At 37.2% G+C, this 23,963-nt stretch overlaps 1 protein-coding gene across 2 annotated transcripts in view; it reads right to left on the reverse strand.

The window, feature by feature from the left end:
* The window catches only part of LOC149777173 (sodium/potassium-transporting ATPase subunit beta-like), a 75,180-nt gene that overhangs the window by 43,664 nt on the left and 7,553 nt on the right, over positions 1 to 23,963 (reverse strand). For both annotated transcript variants that reach the window (XM_089941871.1, XM_089941872.1), the window contains exon 2: positions 10,646 to 10,786. In XM_089941871.1, coding sequence (XP_089797997.1) covers positions 10,646 to 10,786 — 141 coding nt within the window. The remainder of the gene's footprint in view (positions 1 to 10,645; positions 10,787 to 23,963) is intronic.

The raw sequence follows: 23,963 nt of genomic DNA on the forward strand, positions 1-23,963 counted from the left end.
GATTTTTCTCCATGTTAAATTTACATAGACCCTATATCGACCCAGGGGTGTTTTTAATGCTAATTCCCATAGACCCTATAGTGCCCCACTTCACTACTGATAGGGCAATACAAAGGACGAATGATGTCTGATTTTCAATAACCCTGTATCTCCACAATTCATCCTACCCAATGATGGAGATTTGTCTACATTAGAAACAATAGTCCCAACAATGGAGTCATGTTCTACTATCCAAAAAGAATTTCCTGAAATCAAGATCAAACTTATTCTTCTTGTTAACTGCTAAGTGTTAAAACCATTTCTAATATTCATCAGCAATAAGAAGATTTTCAATATGTTCACTTTCACAGCCGTATGATTGGAACTATTTTCATTTAGGACCAAATATAAGTCATTAGATAAATTTCCTTTATCAATTAGGAAATCCATTCCGATAGAGTAGAAATACTAAGACGTTCAAGGTGGCCATTACAGCTGTCATCCAGATGTAATATCAGCACCATTTTCGTTTTGGACCAACAAATGAAAACTCTAAAGAGACCTATTTAGTCATGCAGTCAGTATATTTCTGTTTTTTTCCACAGTGATCAAGAGATCTTCGTGAGGCCTGATGGCTTGTCTGATCCTTTGCCGTATTTCTTCATTGGTGACAGGGTCTTTGTATGTGATGCCGATGATGGTATGGGCATGTCTCTCGATCATCAGGACTTGCCAAGACAATCCTGCAAGGCTCTGTACTAGGAAAATGAAACAGAGGCAGTCAGGGAAAGAGGTGGGAAGATAACATTCGAGAGTGGACAGGCTTGAAATTGAGCGACACATTGAAAAAGACGGAAAATCGAAAGGATTGGAGGAAGCTGGTTGTTCGGTCTTGTGTAGTGCCCCAACGGTCTAGCAGACTACGGACTGATGATGATGATGCTATTTCTGTATGTTAGATCAATTTGTTTTAATATATAATGCCATTGTAAATTTGAAAATCTTTGTAGTGTCGTATAATGTTTCAAACTCAATACTATGTTCAATTAAAAATATGATCAAGTGCTATTTGGTCTTAACGACAAGCTCTGGTTCAGTTTAGATCTCTTAGATTAATGTAATCTTTTGGCTGTAGAGATTTTATTTATTCCCTTGTCAACTGCAATCCTCTCTCTTTCCATAACCAGTACTCAAACCGACAAGATATGTCGAGTAAACACAAATGTCACCTTACCCGTTATTATTCCAAATTCAGAAGTATCTACCGTTAAATACTATTTCTTATATTTCTGTGCTGATTGCTTGGATCTTTAAAGAATTATTTTGCCATTTGCCTGTCACGGTTTTTCATTAGCAATATGACTTTTCTAGAATAGGCCCTAACGTAAACGGAAAAAGCTTGAAAATATATGCATTTTGCATGAATATCATGGGTAGATATGTGGCTTCTGTGAGATAAAACTAATTTTAATAGCATATTTCTTCTCGCTATTGCACTACAGTATGTAATTTTCTGGGATGGACATTATCATTGTCCATAAATGTAACAAGTTCTTATACACTCAAAACTAGAAGGCATACAAGCCAGACTGTTCCTCACATCGCAGGACCAAGTGCAATATAGTAAAAGTAAAAGTATATAGTAAAAGCATCAGGTAAAAGTTACATCATTAAACATAGTTTTAACCCCAAAAGAACAACATTTTAATATCAGTGACATATTACCTAATACATTGCTCAAATTACCATTGAAATGGAGGCTGGTGACCCAAAAATATGTACAGAAAAGGGTATATTCACCCTTATGGTAGGAATATCCACTACTGTAAGGTGGCATCTGCCGGGGCAACTTTTTGTGCCATGACTATGTGCCCTAAAGAAAATATGCATTCTCTTTGATATGCCAAAGAACGAGACAGAATGGGGAAAAGGTACATTGTGATCACCAAAATTTTGCTTTCATAATATTTTCCAATAACAAATGAATTGGGTAAGCCCTAGACGTAGCAATGCCTATAACCATGTAGGCTTTAATTTTATGTATGAAAGGTCCTTCTCAGTAAGGGACACACAAACCTTCGTAATAATTTAGATCATTTAGATCACTGTTACCCTTAACCACATTTGCGTATCAGTGACCCCCAATATTTTTAATTTGCCTTCCTGTTTTGACACGGTTTGACAAGGTGTCTTTTATACTCAATCTGACCCCAGTTCTGGCACCAAAGGGACGGCAACGTTTTTTATGCCCCGAAATAGGTTGACCATTTCTTTCTATTTGAAGTGGATAAGAATTATTAGTCAATCATCAATTTTGATCATGCCCTGCATAGTGGGATGGATAAGATCAAAGATACAACACCATCGTCTCACTGCACGTCATAACGGATTGCCGTGGCGGATGGTAGAGAACAACTCTGCAGTACACCACGAGTTCCCGCAGATGGCCACATCAGAGTGGACGTGGCTTAATTAAAATTAGCATGGTTTACATGCAAGCTCTAAAGAGGTTTGTCAACATCGTTACCTCTTTCAGGAGCAATTTACTTGCTTTCTGGAAAAACACGATAATTTAGCTAATTGAAACATTTTTTATTGTGTGTGTATGTGTGTGATTTGGATTTTTAAAGTGGCTTTAACGCTTTTTCAGTCATATCGCTACAAGGTTTGCAATGTGGCAGTTTATAGTGAAGTCTAACACTGGGACATCATGTTGCAGACATGTAGCGTGATGTCCCACCCAATCACATTATCCTGACACCAGGCCGACCAGTCCTAACACTAACCTCATAATGCTGAGCGCCAGGCGAGGAAGCTGTTAGTACCATTTTTGTAAGTCTTTGATATGACTCATCCGGAGATCGAACACACGACCTTTAGCATCCGAGGTGGACGCTCTGACCACTAGGCCACCGGAACGGTCAAGTTTTTATGAAAATAATATAATGGACATAGTGACAAACCAAAGTATATATAATATTATCATAATGACAATGCCTTGTGAACCGTATTGCACATACTACAATAATGTGCTCAATGAATCTTATTTTTAGTATCAATACTACATAATCAGAATGTTCAGAAGGATTGGTCTCCTTATTTCTTTGCAGTTTGTGCAATATACTTTGTTAATTATCATATTAAATTCAGTGATATTGCACTCTGTGCAGTGAAAGGAATGATAAGAAAGAAAAACTTTAAACAATGTATAACAAAATAGCATTCATAATGGACTTAAGTGAAACAAAATCACAAATGTTCCTATAGTTATCACATGCACAAGTTTTCATTAACATAAAGAATGATTTCGTCTGGCATCCCATCACTGATTACAATAGGGGTAATTAAAACTTGAGAAATCATGGCTCAGGTGGTTGCTGCATGAACATTAAAAAACAACAGCTAACTCACCTGGTACTGTTCCAGCAATATAAAGCCGACGGCGAAGATACGTTCATTCTGATGCTGAATTTGTCCTTTTTGCATCTTTACTTTCATTTTGTATTAATCATCTTTATTCGTTAACAAATTGTTACAAAGAGTCATCGTAGGTATATACAAGTTCGTGTATACTTTTTGAAGATGAATGCACATGCGCACATTAATAATCTACCACAAGAGTAGCCATCAACACGCTTTGCTTCTTCATGTGTGAACTAATAAAATAAGTACAAAATCATATCTTTTGGAAGCTTGCTTTTTTGTCATTATGATGACATTAAATAACATGTTTGGGGTTACATGAAAAGTGTTTTTGTATTGAATGAGTATTTTCATATATCATACTGTACCCCCACAGGATATTCCATTGTTTGATTCTCGTAAAAGAGACATCAGTGTTAGAAAGATCTTGTGAACACATGCAAACAGCTAGTATCATATTGTAGCATTGATCTGTTCATTGCTGCATCAGTCATATCACCAAAGATACGATGATTTGTTAATAAGGTGAGATAAAGAGCTCGAAATAAGATTAGTTCTTTCAAATGGACAATAGTCTTGCTCCAACCTACGTGCATATTCGACAATTTGTTATTAACGATGAGAACCACGTCATTCTAACACTTGCTTCCATTGCTGTAAAATTATCTTATATCAAAGTTTATTCCTGCAATTTAGAATTCAACGGTGGAAAAAATATCTTCCTTATTCATCAATCTGATAACTGGTTTGAAGAATTTTGGAGCAACATTAATGTCAAAAATGATGTTATAATTCGTACTAATGCTAAGCAAAAACAATTGTTTTACATTTTTCTCTTAAATAAGGAAAATAATAGGATGCAAGTGGAGACATAAGCAGAAGGTACTATATTCCTGGCAAATTCAAATCTCTGAATATCTAAGATTTGGCAGATCTCCACATTATTATTCATTTCAATAAAAAGGTGAGGTGAGATTAATTAGGAACAATTATCAAGCCCGCGTTGTTAATGACAGGACCATAACTGGAGCTGTTAAGTACAGTGTGCTAAGTCAGATAGCTTTGTGTAATATGCACCTTTCCCAAGCTGGAACTGGCATCTGATATTAATATTTTATAACAGTATTTGATAATAATTAATGCCCCGATTTCTGCAGAAAAACCAGATGAAGTCAAGTCTTTATTAGGACGAGACTATTTACTTTTTAAGGAAGGCAGGTAATGCTTTAAAACAGTTGATTTACTGTGATTTCTAGTGGAAGAAATTATACCATGCCTTTCCTTTTTCACCTGAGACAGATCTATCTTTTGAAGAATTAAAGAACAAAAATATCCTGGCGGGAAAGAGCAATTAGCTACATACATTAAATGACCAGGCCATTACATCACACATGAAAATTTTGACTAGTTTATAGTTGTGTATATATAGATTTAGCCTCGTGACTTGGCCATTACTACTTAGGGATTAAACACATGGTTCGCATTTAAATGGAAATTCAGTGTTTTTTGTTTGTTTTCTTTTTTTAAACAGTGGTTGTCATCTGGAAATTTACTGTCCATACCTCAGAGGATAACGTATCATATTTAACTGTATGATAAATTTGCAATGTTCAATATAGAAGCTCAACAATGTGTACCTCTCATCAGGACACTGAATACGTTTGTTAAGATCGTCAACCTGTAGCAAAAGAACCGGGTTGGATTTCGGATTTATAACAGAACACTTTTGATAGTGATATAAAATCGATGTTTACTGACGCATGACTTGAATGAAAAAAGAATTATGATTAATACTTGCGTGTATAAGATCCAAATATTGGACAAATTAACATAATCCGCACGAATCTAATAATGTAACATAAATGTGAATACAAGTAAATGACCTTACACAGTACAAAAACAAAGGTTAATGATTTACAGTAATTTCACACGACAAAAAGAATGATCTGTTTTTCTCAAATAGTAACTAATGATGTACTTTACACATATAGTACTTTGCACATATAGTAAAATGATGAAAAGATGGGGCAGATATCATACAAAATAACTTTACAGTCCCCAAACAGTGGGTATAAAAAAACTAAAATTAACCCACGGCTAAAATATTACAATTATGGAGGTACACACAACACTTTGTCACTAGCATACATGGGTATCAGTCACTCTGGTCACTCAAGCAGTCAGCATTACAGGTAGTCACCGACCACCATTCAATTCCTTGGTCAATCAAGCAATCAGCGTCCACCAATCGTTAAGCAATGCCCAATTACATGTTACTCAACCAGTAACACACTGTTAAATCAGCTGCACGGCCGCCGTTCAAACAGCTCCGTCGCCAGCCTCACCGCCAGCTCCACAGCCGCTATGGCCAGCACCATATCCATCACGGTCAACTTCTATGGTCAGCTCAAAGCTGGTACGCCGTCAACCCTGACCACCATGGTCAGCTCCACAGCTGCCACGGTCAGCTCTTATCACCATGGTCAGCTCTGATCAGCTGAAATTAGATCTAACACCGTGTACTAAGAATGACACGGGCATATACGATAATAAGTAATGACATTACAATCGGTAAGCTATACGAATTACATTATCGGCACAACATTACAATGCAATAAAAAGGTTCCCAAGCGAACCTACCTGTGTCCGATTGAAAATCCTATGGTACTAACCATTTCTTAATAAAAATGCAACCTTATTGGTAAGATAGATGTCCTGTTAAGTCACATATGAAAATAGAAAAAAAATTTGCATTATACTACGCAAGCCGGAGTTACATAAAAATATACAAAATTAAACGTGGTACTACAATAGTTATAACATAAAATATACATAAGAAATTAATCAATAACTCGCATACTTCTACGGCTGAAGATGTGCAAGTCTTTGAATAGGCTTTTTACTGACAAGACGTTCCGTAATGTAAAGATTTCGTCCTATGGTAGCTTCTTACAAATTCTGTTAACCGGGTCATTAAAGAGGATATTGGACGATGGAGGTTGCGAGAGTAGCTTGGCCTATAACGGTCTTTAAGAAAGGTGGAGGTTGAGACTATTGCATCTCGTTCCACCTGTTGTAATTTCATAGCTGATGTTAAAGACCATGGACATAGTATGGTGGGCATCTAATTCACTGAGTGCGAAATTTTTTAAACATGCACCCACGTATTTCCTTTGAGACTGGGGGTGGGAGAAGGTAAGCTGCGTTCCACATATGGAAGATCACCATATATATTAGATGCAGCGTTGGTCCCTATGTCAAGATATTACGAATCAACTCATTGGTATCCAAATGGAAAACTGGGGAAAGGCATTTGCGAGAATAAACTTCCAGATATGTTTGGAACTTGTAATTTGCGATGTAAGCAGTCAGTAAATGGCAGTAACTTTGTCATATTGTGGTTGCAGTTGAAAGCAGATTCATGTGTAGACAATGATCACTTGATGTCGAAACTTTGGACCTGGCAGGTGATGTACCGGAAAGAGGTGGACAAAACTTCAATGGAAGTGGGTGGAAAATGTCTTCAGTTCAAGCCCGCAAGGCGGAGTTTCACTTAGAATACAATGATATAGGAATGACGAGAGAACCTGACGGTCGATTTGGTCGGTTTGGGATTACGGTCGTGTAGGAACATGGCCATCATGGCAGGTATGATGTTGTCCAGTTCTTTTGGTTGATACAGCGTACGTGATATGCGGGACTGTAACCGAGGTTGTTGTTACTCTCCATCTCGCTCCCTAGTAAACGATATGGTTTCGAACCAGTGATAGCCAGATGATGTTTTCCTCCCTCATTTAATTCTTCTACGCCTTCCCCTTTCTGCCCAAGGAATTGCCAGCAATTGACTTCTGTCAATAATATGCACGTCAGATATAAATTCAAGAAATGACAGCCAGAGAAAACAACATATGTTGTGTGATTATCAGACTGGTCTCGCCCATGGTCTAAACCTATAATAATACAAAACAGAGTGGATAATATATGCATGTGGTTCTTTGAGTGTTCTTTTTATTAACTTATAATTGTCTGTGACATTTTACCCAAAATTATTATAACATGTAAAATGGTGCATGTGGCCTGTACACGTAGATACTTAGAGCATCGTTATTAATATTTTCACAGTGGATGCTAAATAATTAATTCAAGGAACAAGTAACCTGTAAGGAACTAAATTTTGACTGTCTATACAGGTAATATCAAGAAAGCATCGCTTATAGTAACTACATTTACGAAGTGGAAGGCAAATAATCAATTGTAGTGACAACATACCCATAAGAAGGTCAGCTGTGATTGCCAATACAGGTAAAATCACTGAAGCGTTACTTATAGTAACTACACATATAAATTGAACACTATTGAGGAAACCATGTATAGAAAACTTACCTGTACGTTTCCGACCACGATCGAAGTTGTACGGTAATATAAACCGGTGTTCCATATTACACACAAAAAACCTGCACATAAAAATTGAACTGAAACGCAATTATTGATAATTGCGAATCAAGCCACAATATTAATTTTGAGACAATGTTGAATGTAGGAAAGGCATAGTGATGTTCTGTACATGTAAAACCAGTAAAGCGTCGTCTATACAACAATGAATTAGACGCTAAGACAAGATAATATAGAAACTTAACTGTATGTATACTACCTTAGCGGAAACTATATAGAAATATGAAATGAATGTTCTATATCACCCACCAGACATGCACTGGCTAAAGTGGTTATAGCAAGGTGATGGAACTTTGTCGCGACCCGTGCAGTTATACATTAAACGTGTCGAAGTGTGTTAAAATTGCAAAGTGATAACATCGAATGTTATGAACTTTGTCGTTGGAGATATAGAGAACAGGAGAACAGAAAAATTGAAAATTTATAGATGGAGTGTACTTCCCTTCAAAGACGAAACTTTTCTAACATTTACTGAGGTAAAATGAAAACTTCCCAATTACTTGTATGGATTTTTCAAATCCTCTCTGTCTATAGAGGACATGCAACTCGGCACAAGCAGAAGTAGTAAATGATAATTTTATTTGATTTAGCACCAGTCCCGAGAGACCAATCTAACTGCCACGTTGGAGGATACCATTTAGCATTTGAACTAGAACGTTTTATTCTGGGAGGGATCGACTTGCAAGGTAATAGTAGTTCTCCTAAGGTATTGAGAAAGAAAAACGTATTTGAAGCAGAAATATGCATGCTTGACACATTATTTTTGTAAACTTGTACAGATGAGATCTATTTCTTATGATCACTTTATCGTGTTGATTGATCTACTATATTAGTGATCTCAAACGTTTCAACGGTGTTTAACCAGATTTGCGTTATCGGAATATTCATTAGATATCTGCTAAAGTCACTCCGAATATAGACTTGTTTGCTTATCAATCAAATTGTTCTTCTCTTGTCCAAATTTTCATTCTAGGCTTTATTTACAGATGAAGTTGAATAAACCACACAAGAAAGAAAACTTTGAGTATTGCATTAGGCTATAAATTGCTGTAATCTGTACAGCTTCAGTTCGATATAATTTAAGATAGGTCTCTTTTTAACAGATATATCATCTTTAACATATATTAGGGCACAGCAGCCACCACTCATCTTAATGCCAGAACCTCTTTCTCTCTTTTCTTACGGTTATAACCACCCATAAAGCAGAGTAGATAACTTTTGCGACTTTCATTCTTCGTTTCTATTAAACCAAGAATATATACATTGTTATCACTTGACGACACCATTCATTTCAGTAACTTGTTATTGTTCATGTGTCAATTATGAAGACCTTTACACTTAATGCCTTGATTTAAAATGCTATTCGTGCAAACTCACTACAAGTGACACATTTGTGCTTGAAGCATGTAGATATTCACAATGTTGGAACAGAGCTGGTTTGAGTACCATTCTAATCTCTGATACTGACGCATGCTAGTGATGAAAAAGCAGAACACCATATCTGAGCAGTTATTAAATGATCAAGTTAGGACAAGTATCAATTGAGGGATCAACTTGATTTTTAGAAGGAATATCGCACACATAATTAAAAGTACTTCGCTTGTTTGATACTCCTGATGGATAGAAGTTTTCTTGTTGCAGTGGGATGACATGAATGCAGTCATCCTATCCATTGAAAAGTTCACGAGTTTTTAAGTTCAGACCTAATATATCACATTGTGACATACTTTTAAATTTAAAAGACTTACTGTTTAACTTTGTAATATGGCAACAGTACTAGGAAATTCACAACACCTTTTATGTTCTTCGCAATCTTTTCTTTTAAGCTTTTCACTATCTTTCTTGTTCCTCCCGAAAACAGATGGATAGTGTCTCTTCTTCCACACACATGATACATTGCTTGACCTTCACTGACCCCAAAACATATATAGTTGTGCACTACATCAAAATACAATTCACCTGACATTATTTGTAAGTCTTAATTTGTAATAAATATTGATCATTATTTTATTAAGTGAGTGAGGTCATACACCTCCCCATCCCTTGCTTTCTTCTTATAATTTCCTGACACAGTAAGTCCTCTGGTATTTATTCCATATAAGCTAGAGCTACGTATCAGGAGAATGTTCTTCACTGAAAGTTTGATTTATCCTTGACTTATTTCTACTGGGCTATGCATAACATTTATTAGTTTATGGGACTGTTCGATTTATCCAGTCTCTTCCTTGATTTATTTCTACTGGGCTATGTATAAAATTTATTAATTCATGGGACTGTTCAATTTATCCAGTCTCTTCCTTGATTTATTTCTACTGGGCTATGTATTAGATTTATTAGTTCATGGGGCTGTTTGATTTATCCATTTTCTTCATTAACTCAGTTTTGATCAGAAGGAATCTTACTATCCTAAAGAACCTTAACTTTGTTTACATTTTTGGAATACTCAGTATCATAATCAGATGTAAAGCACATTGAGATTGATGACCTTGTATATAATTCTTTCATGTCCCTGACTGTATATTGTAATCTCATCCCACCAGGTTTTCAAGTAAAACAAATGGATAAGCTTATTGCTCTTCCTCTAATTTCAACAAGACCGTATTTGGGTTATAGCTTTGCAAGAAAGCAGATGAATTATGCAAGGATGAAGGATCTACAAAACGAACCCAGCAGGAGGCTGAATATCAAGACTTTACAAGTGTCTTTTAATAATTCAGATGAAAATGCTGCATTTCATCGGCATGTTCAAGGTTTGGTCAGACACGTTAGATAACCTTTTAAAAAAACTTACCTGGATTTTGTCTAAGCAGGGAATCTGGTCCCCTCAGGCGTGGAACATTCCAGTCAAGGGTTTGGTAAAACACCGCCATCATAGCAGCAAAAAATCCTGCCAGACATGAATAAAAGACCAAGTAGAAAAGGCAAATCTCACCTGCAACAGACAAAATATCAACATTAAAAGTTGTTATTTTTTTGCTAATAAAATCATATGTCCACCAAAAAGCTGACATTTCAGTGACTTTAAAAGATACAATATTAATCGAATCAACTTTTCACAATAGAAATCTGAACAAAACAACTCATATATGTATCGCTGGTGTTGGGGACTTCAAAATGCACTATTTACGTTATGAGTATATATTATTTGTTCTAACTCCTGGTAATAAAATTTTCGTTCGTTTGCCTATGCCTCAAAGTCCTCTTCGGCTTAGGTATTATGGTCCCTATACAGTCAGAAAGACAGCCAGTGACTTAAATTATATTATCAACACCCCTAGTAAGCAGAAACGGAAATAGATGTGCTATATCTATATTTAAAAGGAGTATGTTAATCGAGATCATTCTGCAAATTCTTCCATAAATTTCCTTGTTCCAGTCCCACACAGTGACGATTTAAATGATGACGGACAACCAAATTGTAATGACTTTGGTACAACCAGTCTTCGAAATTCTGTAATATTATAGAATTTGGGCAATAACCTTTCATATCTATAGCCACAGGAAAAAAGCAGGTTAAATGTGAATACGAGCACGTGTATCCAGATGTTTCAATTCAAACAAACATAATCTACCATGATGCTGAAACTGTAATTTCCAAGCCTGTAAAATAACACCCTTAAAGGATGAATTCCCTCTCAAGCAAGAATGTTTGAAAAAGAAAATTTAATACTTGATCAAGAATGAGTTCATTGTAACAAGAAATAGCGTGTTCTTGTGCTGAAAAGAGATCATGCTTTCGGTATGTGCGCTGACTACAAATAAGTGATCAGTGTCAGCAAACCAGACTCATTTCCAATGCCAAAAAATTGATGTCTGTATTGAGAATATTGGAAATGGTAAATATGACACAAAGTTTGACCTTTTAAAAGGAATCTAGCAGATTCCACCTACGACTTGACCTAAATAAGAAATTCCGGCCTTTGCAAATCCAGATGGACTATGTCAATACAATGTATGGTAGCTCTCCCTCTCGGTGTTTGTTTGTATAAGAAAAGAGAGTGGATAGTTAGGCAACGTTTTCAAATCAATGTGTTGTTCAGTGTTTGCAGTTCCACGAAACTGAATTGTTTCATATAACTTCTGACTCACCACATCTTGCAGCTCTCTTTATTTGTCGCATGTCTCCATTGTTGGTTTGGTTTGATATTACAAAACGTAAATCTCATTTCACATTAAACAGATTTCCAATGTATTATTTGTGCTGGCTTTCAATTCCTATTTCTGTAAACAAACTGCAACTCCATTTTCACACAGTCTGCATACAATTTGGCCGTGCTTAATGTTTCATGTTTAGAGTTGCTTATTGTGTGTATTTGACTTACACTATTCCGTGTAATATTTAATCAAATTAATATAATATACATAATAAATGGCTTTGACCTAGTGATTTGATGTTTACCGATGTTTACAGTTGTGATATGGTCCCTTGGCACTATCACCGCTCCGGTGGCCAAGTGGTTTGGGCGTCCGCCTCGGATGCGGGAGGTCGCGTCTTCGAAACCCAGCCGAATCATACCAAAGACTGATCAAAAAAGTTATAGTTACTGTCTCGCTTGGCGCTCAGCATTAAGGGCTTAGTGCTACGGCTGGTCAGCCTGGTGTCAGGATAATGTGACTGGATGTAACATAATGCTACTTGTCTGCGGCATGATGTCCTAACGCTAGACATAACGATAAACTGTCACACTGCAGACATCGTAGCAATATGACTGAAAAATTGTTAAAGCTACGTTAAAAATCCAAATTATACACAAACACCCTTAGCACTACCAATCAATTAAAGCCTCAACAACTATACTGATGTTACCTACCTTCACACTGTATGTGATGTGATCATGTAATAGAAGACAATGAACAAATGAGATTTAAGAGCCTAATATCATAAGACATTTCATCATCGTTTGAAGTTTTAATTAACAGCCAAGCCATACAATATGGTAAACTAAATTATTTTAGCAATTCAAATATTTCTTGCATCAGAGCAAATAAGAATTCTTATCAATAACTAGAACCATTCCATGCTTACTATTTTATCTCTCTTGCCGAACACTTTTTACATGGTCTTAGTCGACACTGCCTGAACGGGCTTACTTCTGCAGACCCACCTTTTACGTGGTCACAAAAGAGACACTGCCTGACCTGGCATTCTCCTGCAGACGCTATTTAACATGGTGAGAAGTGATACTTTCCGACGGAGCTTACTCCTACAGACACTATTTAATATGGTGACAAATGACCATGCCTGACCTGGCTTTCTCCTGCAGACACTATTTTCATGGTGACAAGTGACACTCTATGACGGAGCTTACTCCTACAAATTCCTATTTTTAACATTTGCTTTTGCAGATTCAACTAAAATATCAGTAAATAAGGTTTTACAGGTCAGTAACTCAACTTTTACGGGTCAGTAACGTTACTTTTCACAGGCATTTAAGGGGAAAATAAAGAAAATTGTATGCAGATGCTTTCCAACTTTTAGAAACGATCAAAATAGACTCTTTGTTCTATGAGCAGGTCATTAAATATTTGAAATGATTAATAACTACCCATATGCGACCCAGGTACTTAAACAGTACCTCTGATAACTGTTGCTATGACGACAATCCAATTAAAGCATATTTCGACAGAACAAATGACGTATTTTAGACATAAGAATCCAAAAATATCACAGGTAAAGAACTGAGATATTAATATACATTGCTACGTAACATACAGTTTTAAAATGGCTAAAAGGACATTGAAACACTTAATACATTCATACATTACACATACATTTACATACTTGTATGAACAGAGAAGCATACATACCTATATTCATGTATATATGCATTCATACATTTACATACATACATAGATACATACATGCATAGATACAAACATACATAGATACATACATGAATACATGCATGCATGCATGCATACATAGATACATACATACATCCCTCTATCCATCCATCCAGCCAGCCATACATACATACATTAATACATACATGCATGCATACATACATAGATACATCCCTCTATCCATCCATCCAGCCATACATACATACATGCATACATACATACATAGATACATACATACATCCCTCTATCCATCCAGCCATCCAGCCATACATACATACATTAATACATACATGCATACATACATACATACATCCCTCTATCCATCCAGCCATCCAGCCATACATACATACATTAATACATACATACATGCATACATACATACATACATCCCTCTATCCATTCATCCATCCAGCCATACATACATACATTAATACATACATGCATGCATACATATATACATACATCCCTCTATCCATCCATCCAGCCATACATACATACATTAATACATACATGCATGCATACATACATACATACATACATACATACCTCTATCCATCCATCCATCCAGCCATACATACATACATTAATACATACATACATACATACATGTATACATTCATTCATTAATGCATAAATACAGTACATAATATTTTGTTTTTTTTAAAAAAAATAAACTGACAAACCGAAATTTCAAGGCAGAGAAACTGAGTAAGAAACATAAAAATGAAAAAGCATGTCATTCAAGAAAGAATGGCCACCAGTGACCCAGTCTGTACTGTCAAAGTAGAATTTCCAGGAATCCAAGACACGATCATTTTTTAAAATTCTTCTGAGTACTGTGTATGTCTCTGATATTCATAAAAAACTCCAACATTATAAATTTGATCACCAAACTATTCTTTGATGCTATAAACCATTTGGAAGGTTTAGTGACATTCTAACACGATTTTCAAGATATCTACAGCGATAGTCACACCGGATGTCTGAGCTCCATGGTTATTTAAGACTCACTAGAGAGCACAAGTCCTTAATGAAGGTCTCGCGCTTATATGACATCAGTTTTGAAGGAGTAGAAATAACAAGATTTTCATGATGGCACCCATGGTGGCCATATCGGATGTCAGATCAATACCATTTTCATTCAGGACCGAATCAAATATGAAGTCCTTTAGTGAAAAGCCCATGTTAATATGACCTTCATTTCAGGAGGAGCAATGAAAAGCATTTCATGATGGCTTTTCCGGTGGCCATTTTGGGTGCCCGTGGGCATGTCACACAGACTCAATGTTCACTTAAGACAAACCAGACATCATAGGAAGTCAGCTAATGAAATCTCCCATTTTCAATCACCACCATTTTCATTATGGACAAGTAGACTTATGTTGTAAAGTTTTGTGGACATTGTCCCAGTCGTGTAGGAGAAGCGACAATAGCAAATTGGTGTTGCATATGACAGAAAAAGGCAATCACATAAGCCCTTATGTTATTTTACCAGTAGAGCTAAGTGGATTAAGCGCTAAATAAAGCACAATTCAAAACCAATCAAACTAAAACCTGAATTAGATCCTTAGCTGCAAGTACTGTTAACAGTTATTCCAAAAGATTGGTATCACAGTCTACAAAAGAACAAAAAAGTGACTTCTGTAAAATAAACAAAGAATCTATTCGCATAGGCCAAGTACCAAAGTCTTTCTATATGATATGTTGGTCATCTTGCCTTATAAGTAATTCATCATATAATTTTATATGGTGTGCTGGTAATTTTGCTGTCGTAAGATATACATCAAAATGGACATGGAGTCCTCATCGAAAAATGCAGAAATCGTAGATGTATTTCTCTTCTCGTCTTACTAGTGTGGTGTTATTCTAAAAATAGTTTTTATTTTATACCCTATCATCACTGAAAGGTTATCGTCAAAATAGGAATCTTTTCTTCTGATTGTTGGGATTCATGATTGTATCGATTTATTTGCATAAAAATGTTTGCTTTTTTTAGATGGAAGTACACTTACTGGAGCCCCCCACCCCCTTCTCGCACCCCGGGTCACAACTATTTCACAGAACATTATGATGGGGCTAATGATTAGGGTCAGCATTAAATATAAGTAAACTTTAAAAGGGTAAGATTACTTTAAACATAGCTCTTTGACTCTTTACCTTTTTGCTGTTAACTGCGTTAGTCAAAATGGTGGTTAAAAGCAATGTGAAAACTAAGACTGACAATCATATTTTTGTGAGGGGGTACCGGGTGGTCTAAGTCATTCTCCTTAAAATATCCCTTGCATATCTCAATTCTGAATTCAAGTCACGTCACGACCAATGTTGTGGGTATGTGAGAAAGTATACCTGTACCTACCCGTGGGTCAGTGGTCTTCCGTTGTTTTTTTATTCCACCAAAATACACTGGCTGCATTTAACCCCACAAAACTAAACAAAACCATTCAAATTTTCTGCAACAGAGCATACTGCAGGTACGCATTACGAAAAGCATGGTCCATTGCTTCAATGTACACCAAATAACACCATCCTTCTTATAACATGGTTTTAGTCACCGAACCAATTAATGTCAACATGATATTGCTCTGTAATTTTCCATATACTTTAGTGGCGGTGTTGAGATACGGTTGCTTGCCCATCTCTCTCTCCACCTCCTAAACTGCTGGACGAAAATTCAGGAAACATTTTTGCCATGTTGGCCTTGCAGTAACCTGACCATCACTGATATAAGGACAATGATCAAATAAAATAAAATTCAATTACAATGAAATGATCGAATTGTATACATCACTCATAATAGGAATACAAATAATGTATATGACCAGATCTTGCATTATGACCACCTCCTTAGGGTATGATAATGGGTGTGCATGAATGAGGGATAGGAGAATTTGAATATGAAGTAAAATGTCTTGTAAAAATTTGGTGAAATATAGTGATTGTTCTAGTAATACCAACTTTTATTCTTGAAATAATTATATTCTGGTTTTACATTGTTAATTTGTACGGCGGACAAGGAGTGGTAAATTAATTTTAATTATTTAATACCTTCCTGTGCCGGGCTACAAAAATGGGAAGTTTTATTCTTAACCCACAATATTCACCAAAATAAATTGATTCTGTGTCTCGCTCGTTCCTGACATTGCCAGATGTCATCGTCGATCGGAACTTGGAAACATGATTTTCAGACATGAATTTAACAGAAACCAGATGGCTGGTTTTATTATCAACGTTATTTTCAACGGATGGGTACCTGAGTACACAAGCAAACGTTGGCAGTCCTAGTAAGAACTACCGATCCACGGGAACCAACTGGCAGGTTTTCACATGTGCAATCAAACAAGGTTCCAGACTTCCAAGGAAACTGAAGGGGCACAATATCCTCCTGAGGTATGCCATAAACAACAGCGTTCGTGTCTTATAAGACTGATGCATCCCTCCTGTAGTGCTAAAAATGGCAGGGTTTGAATTAGCAGCAGTCCATATCAAGTAACCTTACATGCATTGGTTTGCCAATGACAATATGTTTGTGCACATTTCATTAAATAATAACATGCCTTGTGCATAGGACCATACGAGGTAGTCCATATTACTTCTTTCTTACTATTTACTATTATGTTTAATACATTAATTTTTCTAACTTAAACAGATCATGCCACCCAAGAGCAAAGCATCAGCAGGGGTTGAACGGGCTGTAAAGAGGGTTCAGTCATCTGGTTCACGGATTAGAGCAGTTGATCGGCAAAAACAGCAGCATGGAGCGGGAGCAACACATGCAGATACAGTAGACCAAGCTACCGTTGACCGGATAGCACAGCAGGTGGTACAGCAGATTACACCTGTGATCACTGCTCAAGTGGACAGAAAGCTGGACCACATCTTGGAGATGCTGCATGGGACCACTAGTCCACAACAACCTGCCATGTTGTCGCAGGAAACAGAGCAAGGGCCATCTGCCTCCTCAAGAACCCAAACAGAAAGAAATGTTGAAACGTCCGTCGGGGGAAGCATTGCACAGACTACCTCAGCCTTAACTGGAGTCTCTCATACTGGTATAGGTACTCTGAGTGATTTGTTAGCACCTATTACTATATTAGATACACACAGTCAGTCCAACTTTGTAAGCACATCAATTGATATAACTGCCTCTATAACTGATAAAATTAAGCAGCAGATTTGGGCTGGGACATACATAGATTTTCAAACTCTCCGTTCGACATCCATGGACAATGCATATAGATTACAGTGCAATATCACTTCAAACACATCTGAATTTAACCTAGTCCCCATGGCCAGGAAGTCCCCACTCTCGATCAATCAGTGGTTGACAGCATGGAACAGATTTGCTACAATAATATGCATGAAATCCCCCAGGTTGAGCACAGTGCTATCTCACCACATGGAAATGGCCATGAAGTTGTCAGAGCGCAGGGCTCATTGGAGATACTACGATGAGCAGTTTCGGCGCATGATAGAGAGGGGAGAGGCAAAGTGGGGTTCCACCCACCTTGAACTTTACATGCGATCTGTTCTGGACAGCATTGGTGACAGGACGGCCACCAGCACTGCCACATTACCATCCTCAGTCTCAAAATCAAATCCCCCAAAAGGGGCCTGCTTTAACTACCATAGGGGGCTGCAGTGTTTGGCAGGGCTAGCTTGTAAATACCAGCATAATTGTTTCAATTGCTTGGAAGCCCATCCCTTCAGTAAATGCAAACTGCCCATTCAACACCCATTCAAATTGTTGCCAAAATATGCCCCAAAACAAGCTAGAACTGACAGCATGCAGCCCTTTCGGGGTGGCTACAAACCTACTCAGTCCCAAGGACCTACATCAAGCTCCCTACAACACAGCCAGCAAGGAAAAGGGGACCTGCGAAAACAGTAAGCTTCCTACTCCTGTTAAAGCTGAAAGGTTACAACATTGGTTGAAAGGGTACAACACTGACATGATACAAATTTTGATACATGGGTTTACATTTGGATTTAAAGTGGCGCACGAGGGTTGTCTGTCCCCAATTCAGTCACATAATCTAAAATCAACCATACAAAATCCACAGATCGTGCAAGACAAAATAGACAAAGAACTTGAGGCTGGCAGGTTTGCAGGGCCTTTCAAGAGCCACCCTTTCTCGCTATTTCAGATATCACCACTTGGCTTGGTTCCAAAGAAAACACCTGGTACTTTTCGCATGATTCACCATTTATCACATCCTCAAGGGTCTTCTATAAATGATGGTATATCCCCGGAAAAAAGTGTTGTTCAATATCAAACTGTGGAACATACTATTGCAATCATTAAAAAAACTTTGTAGAGGTTGTGTTATGGCAAAAACTGACATAGCTAGTGCCTTCAGAATTGTTCCACTCTGCCCGACTCAGTATCATATATTTGGCTTCTCTTGGAATGGCCTATATTATTATGACAAGTGCCTTCCCATGGGCTGTAGCTCCAGTTGTAAAATCTTTGAATATTTAAGCACTGCATTACAATGGGTGGCAGGACACAAATTGGGCATTGGTCACATGGTACATGTTTTAGATAACATTCTTCTGTTGGAATCAAACTATCACACCTGTAAGGAGAAATTTTAGACCAATTCTTAATTCTTTGTGCAGATATTGGGGTTCCATGTCTGAGGAAAAAACATTTCTTCCCAGTACAACACTGACCTTTATGGGTTATGAACTAGATACAATCAAGATGGAGGTAAGACTTCCCATAGATAAACTCCAGAACTGCTACAGTCTGATAACACTCTGCCTACAAAAAACAAAAATGACGCTTCATAATCTCCAATCCATAATTGGTACACTCAATTTCGCATGTGCAGTTGTCCTGCCAGGCAGAGCTTTCTTGAGAAGGTTGATTGATCTGACAGTGGGTGTGTCAAAACCACATCACTTCATACGCATTACGAGGGATGTTCGGGCTGATCTGCAGCTGTGGTACACATTCCTAAGAGAATTTAATGGTAAATCTTTATTCCTCCCTGATCGCTGGCTGGACTCTGATGCCATTCATTTGCACACTGATGCATCAAGCACAGTTGGCTATGGCGGTGTACTAGGCAGCAAATGGTTCTATGGCACGTGGAATAAATAATGGCGAGCGCTAGATATCACAGTCCTTGAGCTATATCCAATTGTTCTAGCCATCAAAATTTGGGTCCCTCAACTTGCAAACAACTGCATTTACTTTCACACTGACAACAAGGCATTGGTTGATATTGTAAATAAGCAAACCTCAAAGAACCCTTCCATTATGTACCTTGTTAGAGACCTGGTCCTTGCATGCCTCAGATACAACATACCATTTCAAGCCTGTCACATCCCGGGAAAGAAAAATGTTCTGGCTGATGTTCTTTCTCGATTGCAGGTTCACAGATTCCGGACCTTGGCTCCACATGCGGACCCAGAACCAGTGTCAATACCGGCACTTCCCAACTTGATTCGCTAACAAACACACTTGATACGCTACTGGATAGTACATTGACACGAATGTCAAAAGCAGCCTACCGACGCAGCTGGAACTTATATCGAGATTTCACTGCAGAATATACCTTGGAAACCTCAATCCCAGTCTCTCAAGCTAATCTGGCACTTTTCATCTCTTATCTGGTTAACAAGCACTATGCTTCAGCAACAATATCCTCATATGTATCTGCCATTGGGTTTGTACACAAAATCAATAATTATGCAGACCCTACAAACTCTTTTCTAATACAGAAACTGCTGCAAGCATGCCACAGAAATAAAGTTTCTTGTGATGTGAGATTGCCAGTTGATAAGTGTATGTTAGAAAAACTTATCCACGCTACAACTTGCACTATAACTTCTTGGTACAAACAGCTCCTATTTCGAGCTATGTTTTCCTTGGCATTCCATGCCTTCCTGAGAATTGGGGAGATCACAGTGCAGACCCATAGCCTCAATAACCCTAATCTGTTGCACATTGATCAGTTGGCTCTTGATCACCATTACATCACTCTGATATTTAACACCTTCAAACACAGTCAGGGTCAGAAGTTCACTTTAAAAATTAAAAAAAAAATAATAATACTGCAGTGTGTCCGGTCTCAAATCTCCAGCGATACATCCAAAAGCGAGGTACTGGTCCAGGCCCAATATTTATGTATCTTTCAAACACACCTATAACTCGGGCAGAATTCAATGCACAGCTAAAACTCGCCCTGCAGTTCTGCAGATTTGATCCAAAATGCTTCAAGAGTCATAGCTTTAGAATCGGAGCAGCAACAACTGCTGCTGAGCAGAGCTTGTCCGATAGTCAGATTCGTCAATTAGGGCGATGGAAATCAGATGCTTTCAAACGATATATTAAATGTTCTGAACGTCACTCCAACCTCTAATTTCTTTTGGGGTTTCAGTTAAGTTTGCACACAAAGAGGTATCGGGTGTTCTCAGTTACATTTTGTTTAAAATCCACCTTCAAGTACATTTTCCATCATAATCATAACCTGGGTAAATATCAGGTGCACCACTAATCCCTACATTATATATAGATAGGTTATATCATATTATTTTCATGTCACATAAATACTCGCGCAAACATTTCTTTCCATTTCAGGTCTAGTGCATTCACAGACCTGAACACACTGTATAATCACATCAGAATAGCAAGTGGGTTCACTGCTGATAAATATGACAGGAAAAGTACACACGATGGAACCTCGGCTGAAGTCAAGAACAATATAACTTAAACGTGAATATAACAGCATTGATAGTCGTTCACTAGGTGCAATCTTCACAGTTGGCACTTCTATCATTCTCATGTGGGAGTCACAAATGTCGGGAAGCAGACTGAGAAAGGCACGGTTGATGCGGGCCACAGTCCATTTTGGGGCTGCACAGGCCCCATGCAAAGTGGGTGACTTGCATGGTTCCTGTGTTATGGCGGTCTCAATTCCCAAATGGATTGGTCTGCATCAACAAATCGTTTTCAGTGTTATTCATTATACTCAAATTCTTACTTTCCTCCTTAATGTTGTTATCATCTCAAACACACTTCATCACAAAACTATTTGCGCTAGTGCAAGGATATTTGCGATGAGAGGTGAATGGGCCTTGTTATGCAATTGAAACAAAGCAATATTGACCATTGGGGGGCCAGCCGAACCCAGGAATGAGGTCACATGACTCGTTCAGCCAATGGAAGATAGTTAAGGAGTATGACTATATGAGTCAGCATCCTTAGCGTCACTTGCAAAGAATTCTTGGAGATGCGGGTAGTATATTTAGAGATCATAAATTTTCCATTTTCCACCACCACCCCACCATCCGCCTTGGGGTATAGCTTCCTAGGTGCTAGTTAAATTTGGTACAATAATTTTAGACAGGTTATATCATTTCAACATAACTTGTTTTAGCGTCATATGAATTTCTCAGCAGTAACATTGTATGATGATAGCGTTCACACTGATACTACACACATTTAAGTGTCATGTCTTTGTATCCTTTTTTATGTGTATACATACGAGAACAATTTTATATATATATATATATATATATATATATATATATATATATATATATATATATATATATATATAATAGCATGGTTCTTTCGGTTACATGTACATTATGGCGGTCTCAGCTCCCAAATGGATTGTTTTTTGGTTTGATGGTTACAAATTTACATTCAGGTCTGAATTTCAACTATGTAGTTTATCACATACTATGTTAAAGTAATTTTGTAAATAACCTTATGCATGTTAGATCATATGAATATATTATTATTTTCAATACAATTGTCACTTATGTGGCCTGCATCAACAAATCGTTTTCAGTGTTATTCATTATGCTCAAATTCTTACTTTCCTCCTTAATGTTGTTATCATCTCACACACACTTCATCACAAATGGCAGGGTTTGAATTAGCAGCAGTCCTCATGCTCAAGGCTAGTAAAACTCCTGGCGGATTAGTAATTTTCATAATTGCAGCAGCCTGGAGGCAAGTGACCAATAAATTTATTTTTCACCCATACACTCGCGAAAGACTGGGGTCGATTCAGCAGGAAAAACAATTCTTAAATTATATGTTCTTCTTACTAAAACGAAATTTATGTTAAATTCTATGCCCAAATGGTTTGCCTTTCTCTGTCGTTAATATGAGAAGCAGTATCCTACAGGAATCACTAGTCCTGAAAGTTAACTCTCTAATGTTGCATATTTATTAGCCAGAATCGGAGGCATTTTATGCTGGAATGAGTAAGGTTCTAGGGTATGAATTGGACCCCGGTTAAAAACCTGTCCAGATTTAAGTACTAAATCAGGTGGTGACAAAATCTGGATCTCGAACGAATCTCAACTGAAAGGAGTCGATTTGTAGCCTTTTATTTTTACCCGCAAGCTTGTTCATCTCTTTGAAAGGTTTATTCATTGAATCACATGCCATTTAACAACCATGCAAAATGAGAAATGATATGCAACGTTTAATAAGTTTGTACCGTCTGATCCATTTTCTTTTGTTCTTGTAACAATTGTAAGTTATTTGTCTTCATACACAGACCTATTATACTTTGTATTGATTTGATTGTATTGAGGACACATTAAAACTAGCTGAAGTAACATTTCTGAGTTTCCTCTGACACATTAACCAATACAAATGTTGTAAGCTGCTTTTTAAGTTCAAGTGTGGAATAGTCACATAATTAATTTCTGTAGTTTATACTGTATATAATGATTTTTTTGCATGTTACAGACCTGAAAAAGAAAGTTAGTGTTCAGCTCGTGTTTTTTTTTTTCTCTCATGAATTTTCACGTGTTGAACACTACATGGAAATATTTTCTGTACGACCTGTACTTGCTTTCGTCTTTTAACACAATGCGCAGCACGTTTTAACCTCTTCTTTTCCATCTGGTGCTCAGTCTGTTGCTCTATAACTTCTGTTTAAACCTTTACTTCTCATATTTTGTCATTCTTGTGCTAAAACTCTTGGAAAAGTTTTAAGCTCTGATCCTTAGCTCGGCTAACTATTTTCCCTTTCAATATATTCCTTGATCAACAATTCACATTGCTCATATCTCACTTTTTACTAAGATTTCAGTGCATCTTCACTAGAAATATTTTATTTGTACATCTTGTTTTCCATAACATTCCAGGGTGCCGCGCATGTGTGAAAAGCTTGTCTGTAGCTTCTTGTGCATCTGTGGTTTTTCCCAGAACCTTCCCAAGTTCTTTTCCACCAGTCCATAACATAGTATTGAAATAGCACCAGAAGCTGATGACTTTTTTCACTAGAACA

The sequence above is a fragment of the Sinohyriopsis cumingii genome, chromosome 18 (assembly GCF_028554795.1).
Source record: "Sinohyriopsis cumingii isolate HCF-2022 chromosome 18, ASM2855479v2, whole genome shotgun sequence".
In the NCBI taxonomy this organism is placed as follows: Eukaryota; Metazoa; Mollusca; class Bivalvia; order Unionida; family Unionidae; genus Sinohyriopsis; species Sinohyriopsis cumingii.